The 27,178-nt window shown below is 43.0% G+C and overlaps 1 protein-coding gene across 1 annotated transcript; it reads right to left on the bottom strand.

Moving 5' to 3' along the window:
* Nucleotides 1-1,547: 1,547 nt before the first annotated feature.
* On the bottom strand, nucleotides 1,548-27,178 carry LOC115103685 (autophagy protein 5-like). Its single transcript, XM_029624551.2, has 9 exons — nucleotides 27,104-27,178; nucleotides 26,907-27,019; nucleotides 25,979-26,140; nucleotides 25,483-25,610; nucleotides 24,919-24,997; nucleotides 19,593-19,755; nucleotides 19,058-19,152; nucleotides 11,372-11,489; nucleotides 1,548-6,188 (listed from the first exon to the last, which is right to left on the bottom strand). Exons 3-9 carry the CDS (start codon nucleotides 26,084-26,086, stop codon nucleotides 6,052-6,054), a joined length of 828 nt encoding a protein of 275 aa, XP_029480411.1. The 5' UTR covers nucleotides 26,087-26,140; nucleotides 26,907-27,019; nucleotides 27,104-27,178; the 3' UTR covers nucleotides 1,548-6,051.

Genomic DNA, 27,178 nt, shown 5'->3' with positions numbered 1-27,178 from the left:
CAAGAACATAAATATTTACATCATTGCATTTTGTTTATTTAAGGAACTTTTTCAGGTTCCGAATTGGCTATCAGTGGGAAAAATACTGTTTAGCAGTGAATCAACATTTTACATGTTTGTCACACAAAGACACAGACAGGGGCTGAGGGTCTAATTCTCTAGTCTATTAAAGACAAAGTACAGTCTTCCTCTTTGCACAGCCAGCTAGGAGCCACAACATCCAGTCAATACTTACTCACACTGACCCTGAGTCAGAGGCTACAGCTGGGAAGTGGGTACAGTAGTTATTAGAGAGAAAAAGAGACAGAGAGGATACAGTAAGCTCAGCCACTGCGACTGAGACAATGATGGGAGGATGTAGATGAAGGCGAGTGACCGTAAAGGCCTTGAAGTGACTCTTTCTCTGCCTTCAGCACCTGCCCATTAGCGGCCTAGGTTAATGACAGGTTGGCCCCTGTGTGGGTCGAGGGACGCACTCAAAATGAGAGGGCACCCCCAGGAACGAGAGAGAGGAAAGAGAGGAGAGTTATTTGCTCCTCTGACAGCCATTCTTACCCCTGGCTACAGGTGTGCTTGAGGTACGGAGGGAACCTGTGTGTGTGTGAGAGAATATGTGTAAGAAAGACAAGGTTTGTATTTGTGTGTTTGTGTAGTCACGGCGTGGAGGGGGGTGAGGTGAGGGTGGCAGAGGGGAAAGTTGTCTCGAGTCACCTCGTATAACTTCACAAGGCAGTCTGACTTATGGTCTCCCGCATCTCTGGTTTACCTCAACATCCTCTTCAACAGAGAGAGAGAGAGAAAGAGAGGAGGGACTCTTTGGCTAGACAGTAGTTTATTTTTTTCCTTTTGAACTAACAATACAATTTGAGTGACTTTCATCAACTCAATACGTGTCATTTAAAGGTATCGAAACGCAGAAAAGTGGGTGACAGAGACAAAAAACAAAGAGAATGAGAGAGGGAGTGACTAAAAGCAAATGAAAGAGCTAGGGTTGCTAACATTCAGAGAGCTGAACTCTGTCCTTTTAATAATTACAAACTTCAAAGGCTGTTTCCTCGTTAAAACAGATAATTCTCTCCATCCTTTGAAGCAGGAGGAAAAGAGCGGGATGGACAGAGAGGGAAGACGCTCTGTTTGTAGTGCCAAGAATTGAAAGAAACAATGGGGACAGTAATCTCTTAGATGTGTTTGGTGACTAGTTTACAACAAGTGGAGACTGGGACGGGATGGCCATTTCCTTATTCCACAGAGAGAGAACACGTCGCTCTTGAAAAGAGATCAGATCGGGAGATAAACATGGAACAATAAGGGTAAACAATAGTAATTCAGAAACGGGCTTACAATTTTCAGAAAATATTTTGTATCCACCTTTACCGCCCCCTGAACCTCAAATAAACACAAATAAATGACGAAGAGAAATCTCCCAGGTTAAGTGTTTTTACTTCTATATGAAAACCTAGATGTAGAAATAAGAGACACATAACATCTACATTCAATGATAATGCAAACCAGAACAGGAACAAAAAGACACAGGCATAGCCCAGAACTACAGTATAAAACAATTTTATTTTTAATTCAATGTTAATTCTACACAATATTTTTTTACAGCATTGTAATCATTGCAGTAAGTAGCAAATGAAAGAAAAGCAAGCCACTGCAAAATAGTGTATATGGAAAGAAAGAAAATAAATTTTAAAAAACGGAAAAATGCACATTTTTGTTGTTTGTTGCAGAGTTAACAGTGAGAACAACTCTGAATCCAGGTAAGACCTGAGAGTTGAAGATAGCATTCGTTAAATCAATAAATATTTAATTAGTAACGTTTCCACTGACTGGATGGTTCTGTTTGTACCTGTGCTGTAAGTATGATCGCAATCACCAAGAGAAAGTAAAGGGAGAAAAGTCAAACAGCAGAGGAACGGAAAAGTCTCTCAGAACTCTTGTTTGCATATCGACTAGTGTGTGTGTGTGTGTGTTTGTGTGGTGGAAGGAATACTACAGTATTTGTAAATAAGCTCAGAGTACAAATGTAGAAATATAGAGCAGAACCCCCCCCACCCCCCGAGTGAGCTTGTGCCGAGAAAAGGCCCATTGACAGCCTATGCACTCTCATCCTCTCTTTCTCCCTAATCTCGCTCTCTATCCCGCGGGGGATGCAGCATGGAGGGAACACAGTCATGGATTCCTCTAAATTACTAATCACTCTCATGTGTGTCTGATACCCTCTGACTGCTCTCAGACCCCTGTAACGTGTTAAACACAAACAAATGTGTGTGTGTTTTTGTGTGAACTCGGTTTCGCGGAATCTAGTGCCAATGACTAGGACAGTAAGGGTTTGGTTATTGTTGGAACACATTTGGGGGAGCATTTGGGGTTGTTGTTGATGGTAACAGCAAAAAACACACACACGTCAATCATCACACCGCCTAAGTACAGAGCATGCCCAGTGACCTGCTTAGTGACCTCTGACCTTTCGTTACCACCTCAGCCTTAATGGACGCATCACGGTCTGATTTTTAATGGCCAGGGATGAACTACACAACAGGATGAACTAAGTGATGACCTGGGGAGCAGAAAGGCAATTGGAAAACTGGGGTCAGACATTGTGTCCCACATACAGGTAACTCCCAAAATAAAGGAAACACGTGTGTAAATGAGGGACACAAAGTATATCGAAAGCAGGCGCTTCCACACAGGTGTGGTTCCTGAGTTTATTAAGCAATTAACATCCCGTCATGCTCAGGGTCATGTAGAAAAATGCACAGTTGCTCATTATTTTGGCTACCATGGCTAGAAGAGAACTGAAAAAGAGCATCTGCTAAATTAACCAAATCTCAGAGACAGAGCGGTCTCAAAGAAGCATAGGGGGTTTAAAGAACACTTATGGGAGTTATGTAACTGCACCTGAGACAGCATTTTTCACCACCATCAACAAAACACCTAATTATGGAATTTCACGTATAAGAATGGTGTTGCATTCCTTCAATAAAGTTCCAGACACTTGTAGAATCTATGCCAAAGTGCACTGAAGCTGTTCTGGTGGCCCAACACCCTATTAAGACACTTTATGTTGGTGTTTCCTTTATTGTGGCAGTTACCTGTACTTCGCCATTGTAATAAATAATAAATGGTTGCTGAGGATCACTTTGGGTGAGTTGCGATACAAGCTACCAAGGGCTTGGAGATCTGAGGAATGGCAGTATACACATGCTATAGAGATATTGCAGGCTCTGCAACAGATATATTTAAAGGCTCTGCAATAGAGATACAGCCAGAGCTGTCAGTATTGAGCAACTCAATCCCATAGGTTAACTGGGAAATCCCAACAAGACAAGTGTGTCAGCAAGATGAGAGTCTAGCTCCGCTTTTCAGCATTGGCTTGTGTCTTTGTGACTGAGCCATAAGTATGTGTCCGCAGTCTCACACACACACACACACAGCCTTCAGAAAGTATTCACATCCCTTTACTTTTTCCACATTTTGTTATTAAATTGAGATGTGTCACAGACACAATAACCCATAATGTTAAAGTGGAATAGAAAATGTAAAAAATGAAAAGCTGAAATGTTTTGAGACCATAAATATTCAACCCCTTTGTCATGGCAAGCCTAAATAAGTTCAGAAGTTAAAATGTGCTTAACAAATCACATAAACTGCATGGAATCATTCTGTGTTCAATAATAGTGGTTAACATGATTTTTGAATGACTACTCCTATCTATTTACCCCACATTTATCTGTAAGTTCCCTCAATCGATTAGGACATTTTAAGCACATATTCAACTACAAAGACCCGGGAGGTTTTTCAATGCCTCGCAAAGAAGGGCACCGATTGGTAGACACAGAATATCCCTTTGAGAATGGTGAAGTTATTAATTAGGCTTTGGATGGTTTAGCAATACACCCAGTCACTACAAAGATACAGGCATCCTTCCCAAGTCAGTTGCCGGAGAGGAAGGAAACTGCTCAGGGATTTCCCCATGAGGCCAATGGTGATTTAAAAACAGTTACAGTTTAATGGTTATAATAGGAGAAAACTGAGGATGGATCAACAACATTGTAGTTACTCCACAATACTAACCTAAACAACATTGTAGTTACTCCACAATACTAACCTAAATGACAAAGTGAAAAGGAAGCCTGTACAGAATTCTTATTTTCCAAAACATGCATCCTGTTTACAACAAGGCACTAAAGTAATACGGCAAAAAATGTGGCAAAGAAACTTTCTGAAGTAATACTGCAGAAAATGTTGCTAAGCAAGGAACTTCATGTCCTGAATACAAAAAGTGTTATGTTCGGGGCAAATCTAATACAACACATTACTGAGTACCAATCTCCATATTTTCAAGCATGGTTGTGGTTGCATCATGTTATGGGTTTGCTTGTCATTGGCAAGGACTAGGGAGTTTAGGATAAAAGAAACAGAATACAGCTAAGCTGTAAGCACAGGCAAAACCTGATTCAGTGTTCTTTCCAACAGACACTGGGAGACAAATTCACCTTTCAGTAGGACAATAACCTACAACATAAGGCCAAATCTACACTGGTGTTGCTTACCAAGAAGACAGTGAATGTTCCTGAGTGGCCTAGTTACAGTTTTGACTTAAATCTACTTGAAAATATATGGCAAGACATAAAAATGGCTATCTAGCAATGATCAACAACCAACTTGACAGAGCTTGAAGACTTTTTAATGGGCAAATATTGTATAATCCAGGTGTGCAAAGCGCTTATAGACTGAGCCAAAAAGACTCACAGCTGTAATCACTGCCAAAGGTTTTTCTAACATGTAGTCTCAGGGGTGAGAATACGTAGTGTTACATTTTTTTGTATTTTGTTAATGTTACAATTTTTCTTCCACATAAGAGTGTTTTGTGTAGATCATTGACCAACAATGATAATGAAATCCATCTGAATCCCACTTTGTAACAACAAAATGTGCAAAAAGTACCCATACACACATGTACATACGTATGCACATGCCTACCCCTCAGACAGTACCCCACGTCGAGCCCAGCCCTGACTCAGAGCTGTAAACTCCCCTATCCCATCCTCCTAGGCGGCGAATGAGGAAGCCTGACGTGCTTAGACAGGTGTGACATCACAAGTTTCCCTCCCCTTCGACTAACAACACACTCCAAATTACATGTCTGGCCCCATCTCCCTTTGACACGAGACACGCAAGAGAGAAGACAGACAGGATTCCATTCGGACTCTTCACACCTTCCTCACCCCCTCCATGTCCCCTCTAGGAGACTTGAAATTATGTCTCCAATTACAACACACACTCACACAACCCCAAGGCTTGGCATGGAGACAGAAGTTTAGCGGTCTTATTAGTAGCAGGAGGAATTCCAATAAGATAATTAGCTATGGAGATGAGAGAGCATTGGCAGTAAATGACACGAGAGAGAAAGAGGGGGAGGGAGGAAAAGAGAGAAGAAAGAAACAGGAAATACAGTGAGAGAGGAAGATGGAGAATATACAGACAGACAGAGAGCGAGAGACAAAGAATGAAGAAGTGAAGCGTCTTTAAAAATCCCCTTTCACTCCTCAGTGGCATACAGTACAAGTGTGTAAACTCAGTGTGACTTTATGAACGTCCAGCAGTGTAGCTCATGATGTGACTCGGGAAAACTAAGGCAAATTCTGTTTGTAGAGGGTCCCACTAGGCATGTCTGGGCCCTCTCTCTTTCCCTAGGAGGAGGAAGAGGAGAGAGGAGGTGGCCTCCCTGCCTCTCTTTTTAAAACAGATGAGCACTCTTTCAGTTTGGCCTTCCACATTTTGGGCAGAACAACTTTCCCCAAACATGTAAAGGTCCAAAAGAGACAGAGTGCGAAGGAGGAGAGGAAAAGAGATGGAAAACAGAAAATGGTACATTTTCTCCCGGTGGGCTCCTTTTTGGGACAAGTTGAATGAGATGACGTCACACTGCGATTGCGTCACTCCTCGCCCCCAGTCACGTGGGTTTTCCTGCTCTGTGAAGAGTCCGTTCTGAGTTTTGCAACTTTCCCAGTTGCCGGGTGTTACCAAACTTTGCCAGAGGTGTCAGTCGCTAGGCGCGGGTATGACGCTGATGTGGAGGAAGTTATCAGGGTGACTGAGGTGCTCGCTCAGCCACTGCAACGGGGTCTCCAGCAGGGGCTCAATCCCATGGATCACCACCTGGTAACGCTTGGACTCGTCTGTATAAGGAGAGAGAGAGAAGGGAGACATGGAGGGAGAGGGATGGAGTATGAGAATGAGCTTCAACTTAAAAATCCTTTTGACTGTGTGTCGGACTCCATATATTTATATTCCTACAAACAGAAATGCTAGGATATTCTTTAAACATCACTAGTCATTGATTATAGTGTGGGAGTGTGTGTCTGTGTGCAAGCGATAGTTAAGTGAGTGTGTTTAAGTTGTCCCTCTCACCTCAGAATGACCGAAGCCTCTCGGCTAGCGACAGACAGATTAATCAATCACAGTGACCAGGCCTGACCCTGGGACTGACCACAGGTCACACAGCAAGACAAATGAGCCTCACTCACTCGGATGGCCCGACGAGGGGTGCCCGTGTGTGTTTGTGTGGAAGTGTGAGTTAGTATGATAATCTGCATGCGTGAAAGATTGACAGCAGGTAAACGTATCTGAACGGGTGTGAGTAAGTCTCAATGAACATATGTTGTGTGTGTACATTGATGTCTGTAAGTTACTGGTTTTACTCAAAGCAACAGTAGCCCCACCCATTCAGAGACACTGGGCCCCAGGTCACAACCTTTCACCCACTCATATCAGAGCACTGAGGGGAAGGGCGGGGTCAAAACACTAGAGGGGGCAGTAGCCAAGTCATGTTGGAGCTCAGTGTCTATATGACTACACACACATACACTGACCGTTTCTCCTTATACGGTACCAAAAGATGCATACTGTTGCATGTACACGTAATATCTGAACAACCGTTACAATCGAGTGAAGAATCCAGGGTTAGTAAGAAGCTCCTCAGGCACACCCACCACCTGCAGACTGGTATACAGTATGGAAATACAGTGCCGTGAAAAAGTATTTGCCCCTTTCTGATTCTCTCTATTTTTGCATTTAAAAATTAAATAATAATATTTTTTCCTACTACCTTTTCTCCACAATTTCGTGGTATCCAATTGTTAGTATCTTGTCTCATCGCTACAGGCTACGGGCTCGGGAGAGACGAAGGTCGAAAGCCATGCGTCCTCCGAAACACAACCCAACCAAGCCGCACTGCTTCTTAACACAGCGCGAATCCAACCCGGAAGCCAGCCGCACCAATGTGTCGGAGGAAACACCGTGCACCTGGTTAGCCACACACCTGGTTAGCCACGCTAGTGCGTGATGAGACAAGGATATCCCTACCGGCCAAACCCTCCCTAACCCGGACGACGCTAGGCCAATTGTGCATCACCCCACGGACCTCCCGGTTGTGGCCGGCTGCGACAGAGCCTGGGCTCGAACCTAGAGTCTCTGGTGGCACAGCTAACACTGCGATGCAGTACCCTAGACCACTGCGCCACCCGGGAGGCCCATTTTTGCATATTTTTGATACTGAATGTTAACAGATCTTCAACTAAAACCTAATATTAGATAAAAGGGAACCTGAGAAAACAAATAACTTTATTTAATTAACAATACCCCTGTGTGGAAAAAGTCATTGCTCCCTTATACTCAATAATTGGTTGTGCCATATTTAGCTGCAATGACAGCAACCAAATACTTCCTGTAGTTGTTGATCAGTCTCTCTCATCCCTGTGAAGGAATTTTTGCCCACTTTTGCATGCAGAACTGCTTTAACTCAGCGACATTTGTGGGTTTTTCAAGTATGAACTGCTCATTTCAAGTCCTGCCACATCATCTCAATTGGGATTATTAGGTCTGGACTAGAACATTCCAAAACTTCAAATGAGTTGCTTTTTAGCCATTTCCATGTTGACTTGATTGTGTGTTTTGGATCAGTCTTGCTGCATGACCCAGCTGCGCTTCAGCTCATCGAAGGATGGCCTGACATTCTTCTGGTCTGACACAGACCAGAATTCATGGTTCCTTCTATTAAGGCAAGTCGTCCAGGTCCCGAAGCAGCAAAGCATCCCCAAACCATCACACTACCAACCCCATGCTTGACTATTGGTGTAAGGTTCTTACTGTGGAATGCAGTGTTCTACCTTTGACTCATCTGTCTATAGAACATTCTTCCAAGAGTCTTGATGATCATCCAGGCTCTTCCAGGTGCTTTTTGACAGACTTGAGTCAACTTTTTGGATGAGATGGGTCCCATTATGATAGGGCAAAAACCAAACACTGCATTCCACAGTAAGAACCTCACACCAACGGTCAAGCATGGTGGTGGTAGTGTGTGTGTACGATCAATACACTCACAAGTATTAACATTCATACTGCAATAACACTTTCCCTCTCTCTTCCACATACTGTGCCCCTGGTGACAGCATCAGGCACATGTGGGGGAGGAGGGGCGCTCCCCTGACACTCTCACTATGACACAAGGGAAATTCATCCCAAATATGCACAGCTTGAATATCTGCACACAGAATGTATAGTCTGGTAGGCCCTCTTATGGTTGTCATGTCTTTTTCAGAGGGCGGAGACCAACATGATTAATCTGTATTTCTCCTCTGAAACGTTGTGAAAGCGCTGTGTCATAGTGGAAGGATCTTGAGTCCTCTAGATAGAATTATATTGCGTATTTTCCATGGATCCTTCCATACGGTGGCCAGAAGGCGTGGGATATCACCTAGGTTTTTCTGGAATGTGACATAATATCAGGTGTCTTAGGAAGACTGACTGATGTTTTCACATCTGAATCACACTGTGCTGCTGTGAGCCATTAACATGGGATGCGTTCCAAATGGAACCCCATTTCCTTCATAGTGCACTACTTTTGACCAGAGTCCTATGGGCACTTGTCACAAGTCATGCACTATTTAGGGAATAGGGTGCCATTTGGGATGCATACATGGCTGTTATACATTACTATGGTGTTTTGGGATTGGGGCCAATACAGTTGCGTTTGATTAATGTTAATGGCATTAATCAAAACACATAACTTTATTGACCCCAATCCCAAACACTATAGCAATGTATAACTCCATAGCAACTTATTTCCAAAGAGGAATATTGACCACCATAGTTTGAATAAAAATAAAAGATGACAAATTTGCACACACACTGTGGTTGAGTATTGCAGTGACTAACAGTCAAGACATGTTTTGTTACTTAAGTATAGACGAGTCCAATTTAAGACACAACCCCATTCTTCCCTGCAGTGAGGCCAGCCAAGACTAAACAGTTACACCAGAACTCAACCAACACACTGGTAGGCCAATAAGAAATATGCGTGTTAGGGGGAACTGACAGGTATAAATCTATCAATACATCTCTCTAGACCTGAAAAACATATGTCTTGTGATGTCTCATAAGAGTAATTTCCTTCAGCAAGTTAGTTTTTTCATGAATATACCCAACTGCATTTAAAAGAAAGAACAGGGAAATGGAGTTTGCAGGTATACAATAAACAGACCATAAGGTATTGACTTGGAGACCTCTGTCTCATTTCTGCCTCCCCCTACTCAACACCTAGCAACACCTCACACACCCACCGTCCCTCATATCAAACCAACCACTGAAACCCAGAACACCCCCACTCTTTGAACAGTGAGACAGCCCGTTTGATGAGAAGAGACTGGATTCGCCATTGATTCTGACTGTGGTGTTCTGTGTGGGCGGATTGGCCAATAGTTTCACTCCTTTGTTCTGTGGGCTGTACCATGAATGAGTAAAATCAATAAGAGTGGTGTGTAGGCGAGTATTGTTGGCGCGTGGGCTTGTCAGTCGGGGGGGATTTCTGCATTCTCCACTTATTAGAAATATCACCACAAAACCTGTTTTTCTTCATAAGAAACATGTCACATCTGTAAAGGACATGACGGGGGAATTCTCGGAAGGCTTCGACCCGCCAAGGCAACTCTTTCTGAGGCTTGTTCAATTGAATTTGTCCTGCGTCATACATGGGGAGAAAAGTGTTACTGTTCAGACATATCTCTCCTGTCTGTATCCAACCCAGTCAAACCATGTCTAATACCTTGGTCAAAACAAAGCGTTCGCAGATGTCAAAGCCGACCAACCGACTGCTAATCAGAATAAGATGTTGATGTTCGATTTTCCTGCGTGGGTGGAAGAACATCGGTCCGGTCCGGTAACAGTACGACTCATCTGAGTATCACGCTGCCATATGCTGGGAATCCCCAGTTAATATAACCCCTGGTTACATGTTTCGTTGGGTTAGTTCAGTTTGATGGGTTTCGGGGTGCTTGAAGGACCATTAAGGCTTCCAGACAAAACAGAGGGGAATGTTTAAAAATGTTGGTTTGATGTTAGAAACATCAGAGTCGAGTGCTGAGACGTCCTTATCCGATAGGTCCTCACAAGGAATCGGCTCCCAAGAATACGTCTGTGAACAATGCCGCCATTAGGCTGCCTGAGTACCCCCCCCCCCCCAGTCCCTCTAATCCAAACACACAGCTATAATCCCCCGCTATCACACACCCATCTCCCCAGCGAGGAAGAGAGGGAAACACAACAAACGACGGGAGACAAAGCAGCACTTTCACCTTTATCAAGCCAAGCCACCACCATCCTCAGAGGAGAGCAGAGAAGGAATTGAGAAAATAGATTATATAAGTACAGGAAGGGGATGAAAAGAAAATATAGTGATTCTTGATAAAGCAAGAGAGAGTGGGAGAGAAGGAACGAGAAAGAGATGTGAGGGAGGCAGACAGAGAGCGAAAGAGATAAAGGCCGGCAGACAGACAGAGCAGTAGTAATTGTAGTGGTGCATTACACCATGCAGGTGATTCTCCTGCAGGTCCTCTGTCTCACAGCTCCATTGTCTGCTTATCTACTTCCTCTGCACAGCCCTCCAGACACTACCTGTTTAGGCTGCCTCGCTCTCCAGCGCTCCCTCTTCTCTACATGTAGCGCCGCTCCTCATTCCACTATGCATTTTCTTCCCCTCCCCCTCACTTTTCACTCTTTCACATGAGGGCAACTATTTTCCCTCCTCGACCCTCTCGTGTGTTTTATATCTGAGCACTGATCTCGAAAAGTCCTCTTTTACTTGTGTAAATAAAATAGACCTACATGTCTGATGTCTTTTATTATCTGGCTTCCTGTGAGATGCAGAGCACCCTTTGATAGCACAGTGAGGAAGAAACAGGTCTGCTTTCTCTTGTGGGACTGTGTGTGTTCACTGTGTGTGTGTGCGTGTGCGTGCGTGCATGTAAGAAGTGTATGTAGTACAGGTGTAATTAGTGTTGTGCAATGTCTATGAGTAGGTAAGTACCGTCGTTGGGTATAGCCACGGGGTACACCTCCTTCAGCAGGTCCCCAAGCGTGTGTGTGTGGCCGTCGGGCGAGATGGGGCGAAACAACTTCTGGATGAACGGCCTGTCACTCATCGTCTACACGGAGAGTGGGGAGAGGAATCAGAGCATGACAAATAAATTACATACAGTGCCTCCGGGAAGTATTCAAACCCCTTGATTTCCCCCCACATTTCATTATGTTACAGCCTGAATTTAAAATGGATTAAATTGAGATTGTGTGCCTGTGATCTACATGCAATATCCCACAATGTCCAAGTCGAATTTTGTTTTTATAATTTTTAACAAATTAATCAAAAATGAAAAGCTGTAATGTCTTGAGTAAATAATTATTCAACCCCTTTGTTATGGCAAGCCTAAATACATTCAGGAGTAAAAATGTGCTTAAAAAGGTCACATAATAAGTTGCATGGAATTACATTACATTTACATTTAAGTCATTTAGCAGACGCTCTTATCCAGAGCGACTTACAAATTACTGTGTGCAATAATAGCGTTAAACATGATTTTTAAATTGATTACTCCATCTCTGTACCCCACACATACAATTATCTGTAAGGTCCCTCAGTTGAGTAGTGAATTCAAGCACAGATTCAACCAGAAAGACCAAGGAGGTTTTCTAATGCCTTGCAAAGTAGGACACCTATTGGTAGATGGGTTCAAATAAAAAAAGGTGACACTGAATATCCTTTTGAGCCTGGTGAAGTTATTCATTAGGATTGGATGGTGTATCAATACACCCAGTCACTACAAAGATACAGGAGTCCTTCCCAACTCAGTTGCCGGAGAGGAAGGAAACAGCTCAGGGATTTCACTATGAGGCCAATGGTGACTTTAAAACAGTTACAGAGTTTAATGGCTGTGATAGGAGAAAATTGAGGATGGATCAACAACATTGTAGTTACTCCACAATACTAACCTAAATGACAGAGTGAAAAGAAGAAAGTCTGTACAGAAAAAAATATTCCAAAACATGCATCCTGTTTGCAATAAGTTACTTAATTAATTACTCAAGTACTTTTATGCAATAGCTTGACAAAGCCACACAATAGCTCTAATGCAAAATAATAAAATGAAGTGCTTATTCTAGGCTACGACTCGATTATTTCTGGCGCAGACCAAAGCCCTCGGGAACTGCGCCCCAAATGAATATGCCACTAAATAAGCCAAAGTCTGACGATTCAATCACAGGCTACTCCAGTGATAAAAGTTAGGTGCAATACAGGGGAGGCTGGTGAGGTGAAATCAGAGGATGAGCTCATAGTAATGGCTTATAGGTCATTATCAATAAAACGTCACAATACGTTCAATTTGGCTGCTGGGGGGCAAGGAAACCCACAGCTTTGCTAAAACCATTGTGCTGTTTTCAAGAGATTGTTAAATGTTATAACTATTTGATTTTAATATCAGCACCTCTTGAAGAACATAGTCAGAGCTACAAATTGTTCCATACAAAACAAGTGTGCACATTTAGCTCCATCATCAGAGTTACACAGCAAGTAACTGCATGCTTTTCGTGATCAGTAAACATCTGTTGATCGTGTCATTTCAGATATGTGAGGGTAGCCTCATGATATCTCAATATTGTCTGCCATTAATTGGACATTTGAGTGATATAAAGTGAAAGTGAACTATACCTGACAAGTGTAAGTGGCTTAGGTTAATTTTCCCATCCTTTGCGGGCTCTGCCTGTCAAACAACAGAAGGGTGCATTTGCAGATGTACTGTTAGCTGATGTTTACTTTGCAAGCTACCAGTAAAAACTTAGTCCAGTTGGCTATATAGTGATAAGTAAACCTAATGTAGTTTTCCTCTCCAACTGCAGCGTAGACCTATCTAGTGAAGTTAGCTAACATGATCCCCTTTTTAACATGGTTTTTAATTGTTTAATTATGATTGCTGCTGACAGACATGACAGGCACAGAGGTAAAAATGTTTTTATAAAAATATAATTGGCTAGCTAGCTAATAACAGATTACGTCAATATGGCTAAAACTTTCAGTAGATAAACTAAATGGCTATATTTGCTTGCCATCTATAATAGTGATGACAGTAGTCCGACTGACAACTTGACCAGCACGAGGACTTGCCGATGTCAAGCTCTTTCCAAAAGCCTAGTCTCTGATAAAACCAGATACAGTGGGGCAAAAAAGTATTTAGTCAGCCACCAATTGTGCAAGTTCTCCACTTAAAAAGATGAGAGGCCTGCAATTTTCATCATGGGTACACTTCAACTATGACAGACAAAATGAGAAGAAAAAAAATCCAGAAAATCACATTGTAGGATTTTCTATGAATTTATTTGCAAATTATGGTGGAAAATAAGTATTTGGTCACCTACAAACAAGCAAGATTTCTGGCTCTCACAGACCTGTAACTTCTTCTTTAAGAGGCTCCTCTGTCCTCCACTCGTTACCTGTATTAATTGCACCTGTTTGAACTTGTTATCAGTATAAAAGACACCTGTCCACAACCTCAAACAGTCACACTCCAAACTCCACTATGCCCAAGACCAAAGAGCTGTCAAAGGACACCAGAAACAAAATTGTAGACCTGCACCAGGCTGGGAAGACTGAATCTGCAATAGGTAAGCAGCTTGGTTTGAAGAAATCAACTGTGGGAGCAATTATTAGGAAATGGAAGACATACAAGACCACTGATAATCTCCCTCGATCTGGGGCTCCACGCAAGATCTCACCCCGTGGGGTCAAAATGATCACAAGAACAGTGAGCAAAATTCCCAGAACCACACGGGGGGGACCTAGTGAATGACCTGCAGAGAGCTGAGACCAAAGTAAGAAAGCATCAGTAACACACTATGCCGCCAGGGACTCAAATCCTGCAGTGCCAGACGTGTCCCCCTGCTTAAGCCAGTACATGTCCAGGCCCATCTGAAGTTTGCTAGAGAGCATTTGGATGATCCAGAAGAAGATTGGGAGAATGTCATATGGTCAGATGAAACCAAAATAGAACTTTTTGGTAAAAACTAAACTCGTCGTGTTTGGAGGACAAAGAATGCTGAGTTGCATCCAAAGAACACCATATCTACTGTGAAGCATGGGGGTGGAAACATCATGCTTTGGGGCTGTTTTTCTGCAAAGGGACCAGGACGACTGATCCGTGTAAAGGAAAGAATGTATGGGGCCATGTATCGTGAGATTTTGAGTGAAAACCTCCTTCCATCAGCAAGGGCATTGAAGATGAAACGTGGCTGGGTCTTTCAGCACGACAATGATCCCAAACACACCGCCCGGGCAACGAAGGAGTGGCTTCGTAAGAAGCATTTCAAGGTCCTGGAGTGGCCTAGCCAGTCTCCAGATCTCAACCCCATAGAAAATCTTTGGAGGGAGTTGAAAGTCCGTGTTGCCCAGCAACAGCCCCAAAACATCACTGCTCTAGAGGAGATCTGTATGGAGGAATGGGCCAAAATACCAGCAACAGTGTGTGAAAACCTTGTGAAGACTTACAGAAAACGTTTGACCTCTGTCATTGCCAACAAAGGGTATATAACAAAGTATTGAGATAAGCTTTTGTTATTGACCAAATACTTATTTTCCACCATAATTTGCAAATAAATTCATTAAAAATCCTACAATGTGATTTTCTGGATTTTTTTTCTCATTTTGTCTGTCATAGTTGAAGTGTACCTATGATGAAAATTACAGGCCTCTCTCATCTTTTTAAGTGGGAGAACTTGCACAATGGGTGGCTGACGAAATACTTTTTTGCCCCACTGTAAATGTACGTTGTTTGCTTAGCTAGCTAGTTCAATTTCAAATGGATAGGCTACCCTCACACATCTGAAATGACACGATCAATTGATGTTTAGTGATTATGAAAAGCACGTTCCTTGCTGTTTAAATCTAAATGTGCGCAATTGTTTTGTATGGAATCATCTAAAATGTGTAGTTCTGACTATTCTTTTCTAGAGGTGATGATATTACAACTAAAAATGTATAACGTTAACAATCCCTTGAAAATGGCATGCAGTTGTCAATGGTTTTAGTGGAGCTGGGGGTCTCCTTGCCCCCCAGCAGCCAAATCAAACGCTCTGCACTGTTTTGAGACGTTTAATTGATAACGACCTATTGAAGACAAGAGTCCACCTACAGACAAATCTAGTAAAATATTAAAAGTGGTGCTTGCTACCCAGTCTCTGATCTGAGGGCAATGAGAAAGGTGGCGCTTGCTGGATATGGTCCAGAAGATCAGGTGTTCGCACACGGACACCGGCGATTGGGTTGCTATCAGTTCTGGGAAACCAGTTTGTCTATCAGTTCAGGGAAACCAGGGGCCACCGAGGTGACAAACGGCGAGTCAGACACACAATAGCAACTAATCATGGGAGCTGTGAAAAGGAAACAGGCAACGGGAGGGTTTGGGTAACGGAGCTGTAACTAACACCGCCGGGCGCATGGTAGGGAAGGTGGCTCCAAAGGCGCGAAGCTGGCTCTTGGGTTACCAGAAAGAGTGACTCACTGACAGGAATCGCAGAGTTTGTGCAGGATTATGCCGGGAGCTGGAGTGGAGAGAGTGCGATAAGTGACAGCTACTTCGTTGCATTTTTAAAAACCGCCATGAATAATTGACCCGGGTACCATACAAAGAGGGGGCCATTGATCCTGGAGAGAAGCGCGATACTCTTGGACGGTGACACTTTCTTTTCAGTTCGTGTGACACCAGAGCTAGCAGAGTACCACCTGGCGACACCCAAGAGCGATGCATCATTAACTCTCCAACAATGAGAGGTCGGGGGAAAAGAGACTCGCTCTCCTTGACTGAAGCAAGCAAGGGGACTCAACTCATAGCCTAATTGCCGGTGTGGATTAAATCGGACTAATTGACAGTAAACTGGTGGCTGAGGTGCACAAACGTCAATCAATATAATCATTATTATTATTATTGGCCCGTGACATGAATGGGAAAAAGCGGTGAGGGAGGAGGCCCTTCTCAAATGGAACAGTGATGTGCGCTGCTCGGTCATGTTGTCAACAAGGCAGCATAGTGCATCGTCTAGAAACATCTCTCTTTTCCATAAAATATATGTTTGCATTTTCAAACTATATTTAGTTTGGAAGGCAGTTACTCCACGTGCTTAATTTAATCTAGTCTTGGCTACGTCACTTTTGTTTTGAGCCTACTTTACCGTGGGCTTTGAACGGGGACCTGGCTCACTCCCGGGAGCCAGCCCGGTCCAAAATGAATGCTATTCACTTTTCACCCGGTGCAAACTCCTCCCACCGGGGTAACCCGGCCCAGATAATCAAATCCCCCTCACTGAGTGAGTCAGTTGGAGAGAAAGCATTGGCTCTTTTCTCACTGAGCCCAAGACCTTCCACTGGTAAATAAAAATTCCAAGGAGATTTTTTGGAGTTCTCATTTTCCTCAACCACTGAGGCACCATGTAATTTACAGTATACACGTAGGCTACCTCTCATGGAATTGGATGCCCTTATGTTACTTACTTTTTGCAAATCCAATCAGTTTTCTGATTCAACGTCATCACATTAATCTTTTGGGTTAAAATGACGTGGAAACAACGTTGATTCAACCAGTTTTTGCCCAGTGGGATTTTCATTTTACGCCAGATTTAGTGGCTTTGACACTTTGTAACACAGTGGCGTCACGTTTGGAGCTGGAAACAGGCGGCTGAATAAGACTGACGCATAGACAATCCATCCATAAATCCATCCTCTCGAAATCTCTTCCCTTTTCAAAAAGGAGCACAGTCTAGCGGAAGTGAGTGCTTTGTTATTTAGAGTCAATATTGTCATTAATTATGTCTGCATCAAAAGCAACACATGTTATTTACACTAAAGGCCGCAATTTGTCGTCAGAGGGGGGCCTGCAGGTTGAAATATAGTCATTGATGATGACTCCTGCATCCGGACACGGGATAGCTTTGTCCGCCTTTGGTTCAGTTAACTTTGGAGTACACAATGCCTCTGTGGTTTTACAACCACTGTTTTATTATTGTGTTGGACCGTTTTATTATAGGCAAAATAAAAACCACTTTGTTGAAGTGTGAAATGAGTTCCATATGTACCTAGTTTTGGGACAACATCGGGAGTCTGTGTATTGTCCAACCAATACCAAGACTCCCAACGTTGTGTCCCAAAGCTAATTTGTACCAAGCTTTTGTTTAATTTTGCATGTATTTGTTTATGATAGCCATATATCCACGTGAAGGAATTCACAATATTATAATTGAAGACTAGGCATCACATCACATTTTCCTGGAAGTGGCAAAAAATATTCATCATCTCATTTTGTGGTAACATTTTGTTTCCTTTACTAACTAAAAGTCAATATAGGCCAAGACGTTTTATAATGTTTTAGTCAACACTTGAATGATATATTTTATTGTTCTGTTTGGTCGTCTTTAATTTTGAATAGATTTATGATTGTAACATTCCAGTGAAAACATTGATGAGAGATTTTATGAGCATAAAGGCTGACATCTGTTATAACACAGCAGCAAAGCCCTGACAACCTACTCGGATTCCCATGGAGAAATGTCCACATCAATCTATATTCAGCAATATATCACTAGAACCCCTTCACAACTGACTCATCCAAACATGCCTTCATTTGTTTATTCTTGTTGAGAAGAGATGGCCTCAAATACTATGGAAAAAGGTAGGGAAAGCTATATAACAGTCGAGCTGATCCGAGGGCTTATTGAACACAGTCTTGGGTAAAATCATGCCTGTTCCTGGCGCACAGTGTCCCCACGCAGTTTTCCTACACTATGGGATAAACACGGCCTAATGTTTTCCAGACCTTCAGGGAGAGACACTGGTGCTTATTCATCTTTTTGAGGGAATTTCATCCGAGTCATGGATGGCGGGATCCCCCTTAGGAATTCACCTGTGCCCGCGTGCATCCCACGGTTTGGGCACACTTCATTTGAGTTGCCCACATCCAACTATAAACTTGTCAAACGAATCGCTCGCCAGGCAGAAAAAACATTAGGCTAACACATTTGGAGTTTAATGGGTGGGTGATCTCTGGGAAAATATGAGGGTTGTTTGATTTATCTGCTGTTATCAAAGGAGTTTAATAAAATACAATTTTTGGGGAAAAAGTTGTTCACTGAATATCTCCAGGAAATATTTTGCAACTGAGCACTTGGGTTGTTTCTGTCACTGGATCACAATAAATTACAAGCTTACTAACAATTTAAAAGTTGCTTAACAGCAGCCCACTTTAAGCCACAGGACTTGGTCGGTATCCTATTCATGAAGCGCCTTACTAGTCCGTCATACAGCACCATCTACGGGACAGTTCAGGTACTACACTGCATCGTCATAATACCAGGCAGTGGAGTGACAATTCATTCATGAATGTGTTGATAAGCAGTTTGTGCAGCACATTTCAGTTGTAACATTTTATTTTTGTGTACTGTGTATTTTTTTCCATTCTTACTCTGATTTCCATATTCACTTAATGCTTTCTAATATTCCTAAATGCACTATCGTGTTCTATTTGCTTATCCGATGGTAAAAGAGTATTCTTTCATGACTATGCATTGCCATATTTGTGACCTGACGTATTTTTTGCATCATCTATTAACAGTACCATTGATGCCACACTGCAGGTTACACTGGCTGTGATGTCGACATGGCATGTATTAGCCCATTTACCAGGTATATCCTGAAGGGGATGTAGCGAAAGCCTCCCTCCTCTGTGGGGTATTCCATCAGCTTACGGTTCATGGCCCAGAACTGGTCAAACTTATCTGAGGAACACAACACAACTACATTTACATACAAACTGTCCCCATCTCCTTTTATGTTTTTAAACCAGCTCTACAAGGCTTCTGAAACTCTGTTAACCTGTCTTGGTTTCTAACTCCCCTCCCCTGTATCTCACTTTCACACAATTTTAGCTTTTGAAATATTTCAGATCTGTTTTCTCTTCTGGGTGGAGTTGTAACTGTCTCTTTCTCTCTCTGTTTTGGTTATGGAAGCCACCATAAAAGTATATTTTGGTAAGTGAGAAGAGAAAAAAACTTTGCAGCTGAGGCAAAGACAATGTTCAGAGTGTGGGTGGTGTGGTTTTGACTGGTTGGCTTGGGGGTATGTAAGTTGTTGAGTAGAGGGGCAAAATAAGGGTACAGAGTCCCAAAGTCAATACTTACGCGTATGTGTGTGTGTGTGTGTGGGGGGGGGGGCTCACCGTTCTGCAGGCCCATCCACAGCTGCTTGTGGTCTTTCTTCTGCATGTCGTTGATGACCTGGCTCTTGTGTTTGAGGGCATCCGCCTCCTTGATGCTGGACATGAAGTGGGCCTCGATCACAGAGTTAGAGGGGCAGTGGAGCAGGTCACGCTCTGGGAAATTCTACCTCAGAGAAACCACACAGGCAGGACTGCTTTTTATAGAGGTTGACCGATTCATCGGTATGGTCGATTAATTAGGGCCGATTTCAAGATTTCATAAAAATCGGTAATCAGCATTTTTGGACGCCGAAAATGGCCGATTACATTGCACTCCACGAGGAGACTGCGTGGCAGACTGACTGACTACCTGTTACGCGAGTGCAGCAAGGAGCCAAGGTAAGTTGCTAGCATAAAACGTATCTTGTAAAAAACAATCAATCTTAACATAATCACTAGTTAACTACACATGGTTGTCCTGCGTTGCAAATAATCAATGCGGTGCCTGTTAATTTATCATCGAATCACAGCCTACTTCGCCAAACGGGTGATGATTTAACAAGCGCATACGCGAAAAAAGCACAATCGTTGCACCAATGTACCTAACCATAAACATCAATGCCTTTCTTCAAATCAATACACAAGTATATTTTTTTAACCCGCATATTTAGTTAAAAGAAATTCATGTTAGCAGGCAATATTAACTAGGGAAATTGTGTCACTTCTCTTGCGTTCTGTGCAATCAGAGTCAGGGTACATTTACATTACATTTAAGTCATTTAGCAGACGCTCTTATCCAGAGCGACTTACAAATGGGTGCGTTCACCTTAAGACATCCAGTGGAACAGCCACTTTACAATAGTGCATCTAAATCTTTTAAGGGGGGGGTGAGAAGGATTACTCCTGAAAGAGGTGGGGTTTCAGGTGTCTCCGGAAGGTGGTGATTGACTCCGCTGTCCTGGCATCGTGAGGGAGTTTGTTCCACCATTGGGGGGCCAGAGCAGCGAACAGTTTTGACTGGGCTGCGCGGGAACTGTACTTCCTCAGTGGTAGGGAGGCGAGCAGGCCAGAGGTGGATGAACGCAGTGCCCTTGTTTGGGTGTAGGGCCTGATCAGAGCCTGGAGGTACTGAGGTGCCGTTCCCCTCACAGCTCCGTAGGCAAGCACCATGGTCTTGTAGCGGATGCGAGCTTCAACTGGAAGCCAGTGGAGAGAGCGGAGGAGCGGGGTGACGTGAGAGAACTTGGGAAGGTTGAACACCAGACGGGCTGCGGCGTTCTGGATGAGTTGTAGGGGTTTAATGGCACAGGCAGGGAGCCCAGCCAACAGCGAGTTGCAGTAATCCAGACGGGAGATGACAAGTGCCTGGATTAGGACCTGCGCTGCTTCCTGTGTGAGGCAGGGTCGTACTCTGCGGATGTTGTAGAGCATGAACCTATAAGAACGGGCCACCGCCTTGATGTTAGTTGAGAACGACAGGGTGTTGTCCAGGATCACGCCAAGGTTCTTAGCGCTCTGGGAGGAGGACACAATGGAGTTGTCAACCGTGATGGCGAGATCATGGAATGGGCAGTCCTTCCCCGGGAGGAAGAGCAGCTCCGTCTTGCCGAGGTTCAGCTTGAGGTGGTGATCCGTCATCCACACTGATATGTCTGCCAGACATGCAGAGATGCGTTTCGCCACCTGGTCATATATATACAGCTGGGTATATACAGCCGTTTGGGCCGCCTGGCTCGTTGCGACCTGTGTGAAGACCATTTCTTCCTAACAAAGGCCATAATTAATTTGCCTGAATTTTACATAATTATGACATAACATTGAAGCTGGTGCAATGTAACAGCAATATTTAGACTTATGAATGCCACCCGTTAGACAAAATACGGAATGGTTCCGTTCTGATAGTTTCCGGATTTGACCATATTAATGACCTCAGGCTCGTATTTCTGTGTGTTTATTATATTATAATTAAGTCTATTATTTGATATTTGATAGAGCAGTCCGACTGAGCGGTGGTAGCAGGCTCGTAAGCATTCGTAAGCATTCATTCAAACAGCACTTTCCTGCCAGCAGCTCTTCGCAATGCTTATGTTTATGACTTCAAGCCTATCAACTCTTGAGAATAGGCTGGCAAAACTATAGTGTTAATAAGAACATCCAATAGTCAAAGGTATATGAAATATAAATGGTAGAGAGAGAAATAGTCCTATAATTCCTATGATAAAACCTAAAACTTCTTAACTGGGAATATTGAAGTCTCATGTTAAAAGTAACCACCAGCTTTCATATGTTCTCATGTTCTTAAATGTTAGCTTTTTTACATGGTACATATTTCACTTTTACTTTCTTCTCCAGCACTGTGTTTTTGCATTATTTAAACCAAATTGAACATGTTTCATTATTTATTTGACACTAACTAGATTTTTATTTATGTGTTATATTAAGTAACATTTTTAAAAAGTGTTCATTCAGTATTGTTGTAATTATCATTATTACACACATATATGTATACTAAATATGTATACTAAATATGTATACTAAATATGTATACTAAATATGTATACTAAATATGTATACTAAATATGTATACTAAATATATATATATATATAAAATAATGAAAAATGTATACATAAAAAAAAAAGCGGCAGATTAATCGGTATCAGCTTTTTTGGTCCTCCAATAATCGGAATAGTCATTGAAAAATCATAAATCGGTCGACCTCTAGATTTTTAGTACTGTATACCACGGGTTGGAACCGGTTCAGGGAAAAGAACTGAAAATAACATTTTTCAAGGAACATAAGTGATCCATACTGTTTCGGGAACAGACATAATTTTAAACGCATGGGAACCGGGTTAATAACGTAATTATTATAAGCTCCAGGCATTTTTTTCTAGTCCCACTACAAAACACAACAAAGCCCTCACTCTGTCACTCAGAACCGTATTCCAGTGTCTACCTGGAAGCTGAAAATCTTTGCCTGTGCGTGTTTAGGCTACCTGCCCCTCCCCCTCTGCAGCATAGGCGACTAACTGTACTGAAGTTACAAGCTTGATTCAGAAGATAGGGAGAGAGATTTTTAATTAGCAAGAGAACAACGTGTAAACTTTTTCAATGCTAGTTAAGGGTACTATAGGCCTTAGCATGTTTCACATTGGATTTATTAACTACAAAAAGGTAAGAAGTGTTTTAAATTCTGGTGACGCTCTGCACACACAAGCTTGTTAGATAGCTAGCTCAAAGGACATTCAAAGTTCATCCATAAAAGACGCTCCTCCTAGGTATAATTCTGTGAACCTAATTCATATAATGCATGTCATAACAAGATGCCCAGCGCTTCACGCCTCCTCCTCAACCATCTCTCGCTCTCTCCACACCCTCAAAATGTGTCACATCTTGCGCCATAGGCTACACTCATCTGTCCATCATGCATGTAAACAACTAGCTTGTCGCACTGATTGGTGAAGTAATTTAATGAGCAAAATGTTAAAAATATACACTGCTCAAAAAAATAAAGGGAACACTAAAATAACACATCCTAGATCTGAATGAATGAAATATTCTTATTAAATACTTTTTTCTTTACATAGTTGAATGTGCTGACAACAAAATCACACAAAAATGATCAATGGAAATCAAATGTATCAACCCATGGAGGTCTGGATTTGGAGTCACACTCAAAATTAAAGTGGAAAACCACACTACAGGCTGATCCAACTTTGATGTAATGTCCTTAAAACAAGTCAAAATGAGGCTCAGTAGTGTGTGTGGCCTCCACGTGCCTGTATGACCTCCCTACAACGCCTGGGCATGCTCCTGATGAGGTGGCGGATGGTCTCCTGAGGGATCTCCTCCCAGACCTGGACTAAAGCATCTGCCAACTCCTGGACAGTCTGTGGTGCAACGTGGCGTTGGTGGATGGAGCGAGACATGATGTCCAAGATGTGCTCAATTGGATTCAGGTCTGGGGAACGGGCGGGCCAGTCCATAGCATCAATGCCTTCCTCTTGCAGGAACTGCTGACACACTCCAGCCACATGAGGTCTAGCATTGTCTTGCATTAGGAGGAACCCAGGGCCAACCGCACCAGCATATGGTCTCACAAGGGGTCTGAGGATCTCATCTAAGTACCTAATGACAGTCAGGCTATCTCTGGCGAGCACATGGAGGGCTGTGCGGCCCCCCAAAGAAATGCCACCCCACACCATAACTGACCCACCGCCAAACCGGTCATGCTGGAGGATGTTGCAGGCAGCAGAACGTTCTCCACGGCGTCTCCAGACTGTCACGTGCTCAGTGTGAACCTGCTTTCATCTGTGAAGAGCACCTTGCGCCAGTGGCGAATTTGCCAATCTTGGTGTTCTCTGGCAATGCCAAACGTCCTGCACAGTGTTGGGCTGTAAGCACAACCCCCACCTGTGGACGTCGGGCCCTCATACCACCCTCATGGAGTCTGTTTCTGACCGTTTAAGCAGACACATGCACATTTGAGGCCTGCTGGAGGTCATTTTGCAGGGCTCTGGCAGTGCTCCTCCTGCTCCTCCTTGCACAAAGGCGGAGGTAGCGGTCCTGCTGCTGGGTTGTTGCCCTCCTTACGGCCTCCTCCACGTCTCCTGATGTACTGGCCTGTCTCCTGGTAGCACCTCCATGCCCTGGACACTACGCTGACAGACATAGCAAACCTTCTTGCCACATCTCGCATTGATGTGCCATCCTGGATGAGCTGCACTACCTGAGCCACTTGTGTTTGTTGTAGACTCCGTCTCATGCTACCACTGGAGTGAAATCACCGCCAGCATTCAAAAGTGACCAAAACATCAGCCAGGAAGCATAGGAACTGAGAAGTGGTCTGTGGTTATCAACTGCAGAACCACTCCTTTATTGGAGGTGTCTTGCTAATTGCCTATAATTTCCACCTGTTGTCTATTCCATTTGCACAACAGCATGTGAAATTTATTGTCAATCAGTGTTGCTTCCTAAGTGGACAGTTTGATGTCACAGAAGTGTGATTGACTTGGAGTTACATTGTGTTGTTTAAGTGTTCCCTTTATTTTTTGGAGCAGTGTATATATTTCACAGGTTAAAAAAGGAACAGAAAGGAACGAAATAAACCTGTACTTTTTTGGGGTTTGAACCGGTTAAGAACTTTATTTTTCAGGTCGGAACAGTGGAACGAAACAGGGAAAAAAGCGGTTCTGTTCAGAACGAAACGATTGAAAAATTATTTTGGTTCCAACCCCTGCTATATACAGGCCAGCATCTGGAAGATTCTTAATTTGGAGCAGCAAATATAGTTGCTGCTCCATATGTACTATGTTAACTACCTGCAAAACAAATTCTGTGTTGTACCTTAAAGTGCACAGTGATGCTCCAGGGCAGGGCAGTGTTGGAGGCATGCAGGTCAAACAGTAATCCGATTGGATAGTGCCTGAAATGAATAAACACAGACACATCAGTTGAGAAAACATGTCAGCAGAGCTTCATTCTTGTCCAACTCTGAATCATAATGAGTTATCCTCTCCTTCACCTTGGGCTGGATCTTAAGTAACCGATTAATACGTTTTAGAGAAAATAATTTAAATCAACCCCTTATTTACCCAAAGGTCTGAGTTAAATGTGTATGTCACTTTAAGATTAGGACTCATGTCCAACGCTTGTGTTGGGCTGCCACCTGGTGCCTGAAATGTAAGACTGCAGTTAATCGGTATGTAGTCTCCTCATTGATGATGATAGGAGGCGAGTTGATATGCTTAATTGTGATCTCTAAAATATTTACTTTACTCTACTGCTGTGCTAGGACACTTGTTTCCATGGAGGGGCACAGGGAATTCAAACCATTATATTCACTAGTAGTTCTTAAAACAAGTAAATAATTGACATAGCGCTCACAGTTCTAATTTAAAGCTCACCCACCATTTGAGTGAGGTTCCCTCGAAATCAAACCACATCTCCTCTATGTCCTCGGCCTTCATGACCTTCAGGAAGTGCTTTTTCACCTTGTCTGTGACCAGAGTCAAGTAGCTCATCCTTGGCAGGAGGAGCTAAGGAGAGAACAGCAGAGAGGGGAGAAGTGAGGGGCTCAATCTAGGTTCCCGCAAGAGTCCATGGCTCAAGCCGGCTCAGTAGTCATGTGTGTGACCTGAATTAGCTAGATCTATGTCACAAATGCCATGTCCATTGCACATGAGGTTGGTCACACCTTAATTGGGGAGAACAGGCTCATGGAATGGCTGGAGAGGAATGGTATCAAATACATGGTTTCCAAGTGTTTGAAGCCATTCTATTGGCTCCGTTACAGCCATTATTATGAGCCATCCTCCCCTCAGCAGCCTCCACTGGCATTGTCCGGCAAAGCCACATCAGTTTTTTAAAATTGTATATATAGTACTAGTCTGCATATCACACTTACATAGAAAGGTTCGGCCTCTCTCTCTGTGATCTCATCCTGGTAAAGTGTGAAGCAGGTCGGAATCCGACCAAACCAAACATCTCGCAGCACGTCCTTGTCATCTGCCATCCTCCCGTCGCTCCCAGTGGCACATAAAGGAAGTATTCTCTAGCTACAAACTACCTGTCATCAACAGATTAAAGGGTCAGTCTTGGATTGGTACATTCATTTTGGGACTTTTAAATGAATGTTATATACCCATTGATTCTTGAAGAGTTTAATTGATCAATTCCTCATGAGTTTAATTGTTAACTGTCCTACCACACCGGAACACAAAATATGAGCTTGTTTTACTTGGTTGTTTGTAAACCAACCCTACATAACCTCACAACATGGCTAAAACTATAATTATCTGTCTATGAGTGACCGTTGTTGTTTTGAACTCCGTTGATTTTGCACCAATGACAGTCAGTCTCATATGAGAGAGTACACCAGAATGGTAACATTCGAAAGCTCTCTACAGAACGTGTCAATCAAGCGCTCTTTTGAACCAGTCAATCACAGCTCTGCAAAGATCTTACCACAGTTTGTGAACACAACTTCAACTAGCCAGCGTTAGGCTAGTGGAGAAATACAAAGTGCTAGTTAGCTAGATACTGTAACTAACTAGCCACGACTTCACTGGTGGTGAGGAATAAGATTACATTTAACATAGTTAATTAAGCAATGGTGTATTAGTTACTTTGCAACGATTTACATGTAAATTATTATGTATTGACTTGCTAGCTAGCCAACTAGCTAGATAGCTGCGTACGCTACCTAGCCTCACTGGCACCGGCAGGAATAGTAGCGAGGCTGTGGGCACATTTGAAAGTTTCCCCTAAACAAGTGGTAGGACAAGGAGCAGATCATTACTAAAAGTTGAGACAAATTATGAACAACATCTTACTTTTCTAGAGCGTTTGTAACCAGCTGCGATTAAGGAAGATGGCCGTGGTGGTGTTGTCATTCGTCTATCAAGGAAAAAAGCAAGGAAATCCCCTTTCCCCGACGAGGTATAACCTGCAGTATAGAGTGGCATCCAGCGTTCATTGTAGTGTATTACAATAATCATGTCGAGATGGTTGTATTCAGTGCAAAGATTACCTATAAAGTTGTTGGTTAGTGACGACAATTTTGATTCGCCTAGCAATCGATAAGTAATTTTGTAGTTATTGGTAG

Source organism: Oncorhynchus nerka, linkage group LG3 (assembly GCF_034236695.1).
Source record: "Oncorhynchus nerka isolate Pitt River linkage group LG3, Oner_Uvic_2.0, whole genome shotgun sequence".
In the NCBI taxonomy this organism is placed as follows: Eukaryota; Metazoa; Chordata; class Actinopteri; order Salmoniformes; family Salmonidae; genus Oncorhynchus; species Oncorhynchus nerka.
This window is presented reverse-complemented; position numbering and strand designations above follow the sequence as displayed.

What these genes read in the sequence shown, in the direction of transcription:
- LOC115103685 (XM_029624551.2), bottom strand. Translation starts at nt 26,086, where the DNA reads ATGGCAGATGACAAGGACGTGCTGCGAGATGTTTGGTTTGGTCGGATT. An exon ending in GAGAGGCCGAACCTTTCTAT is followed by an intron (nt 25,611 to 25,978) that starts GTAAGTGTGATA and finishes TTCTCTCCTTAG; the next exon opens with CTCCTCCTGCCAAGGATGAG. An exon ending in GCATCACTGTGCACTTTAAG is followed by an intron (nt 19,756 to 24,918) that starts GTACAACACAGA and finishes TCTCTGAGGTAG; the next exon opens with AATTTCCCAGAGCGTGACCT.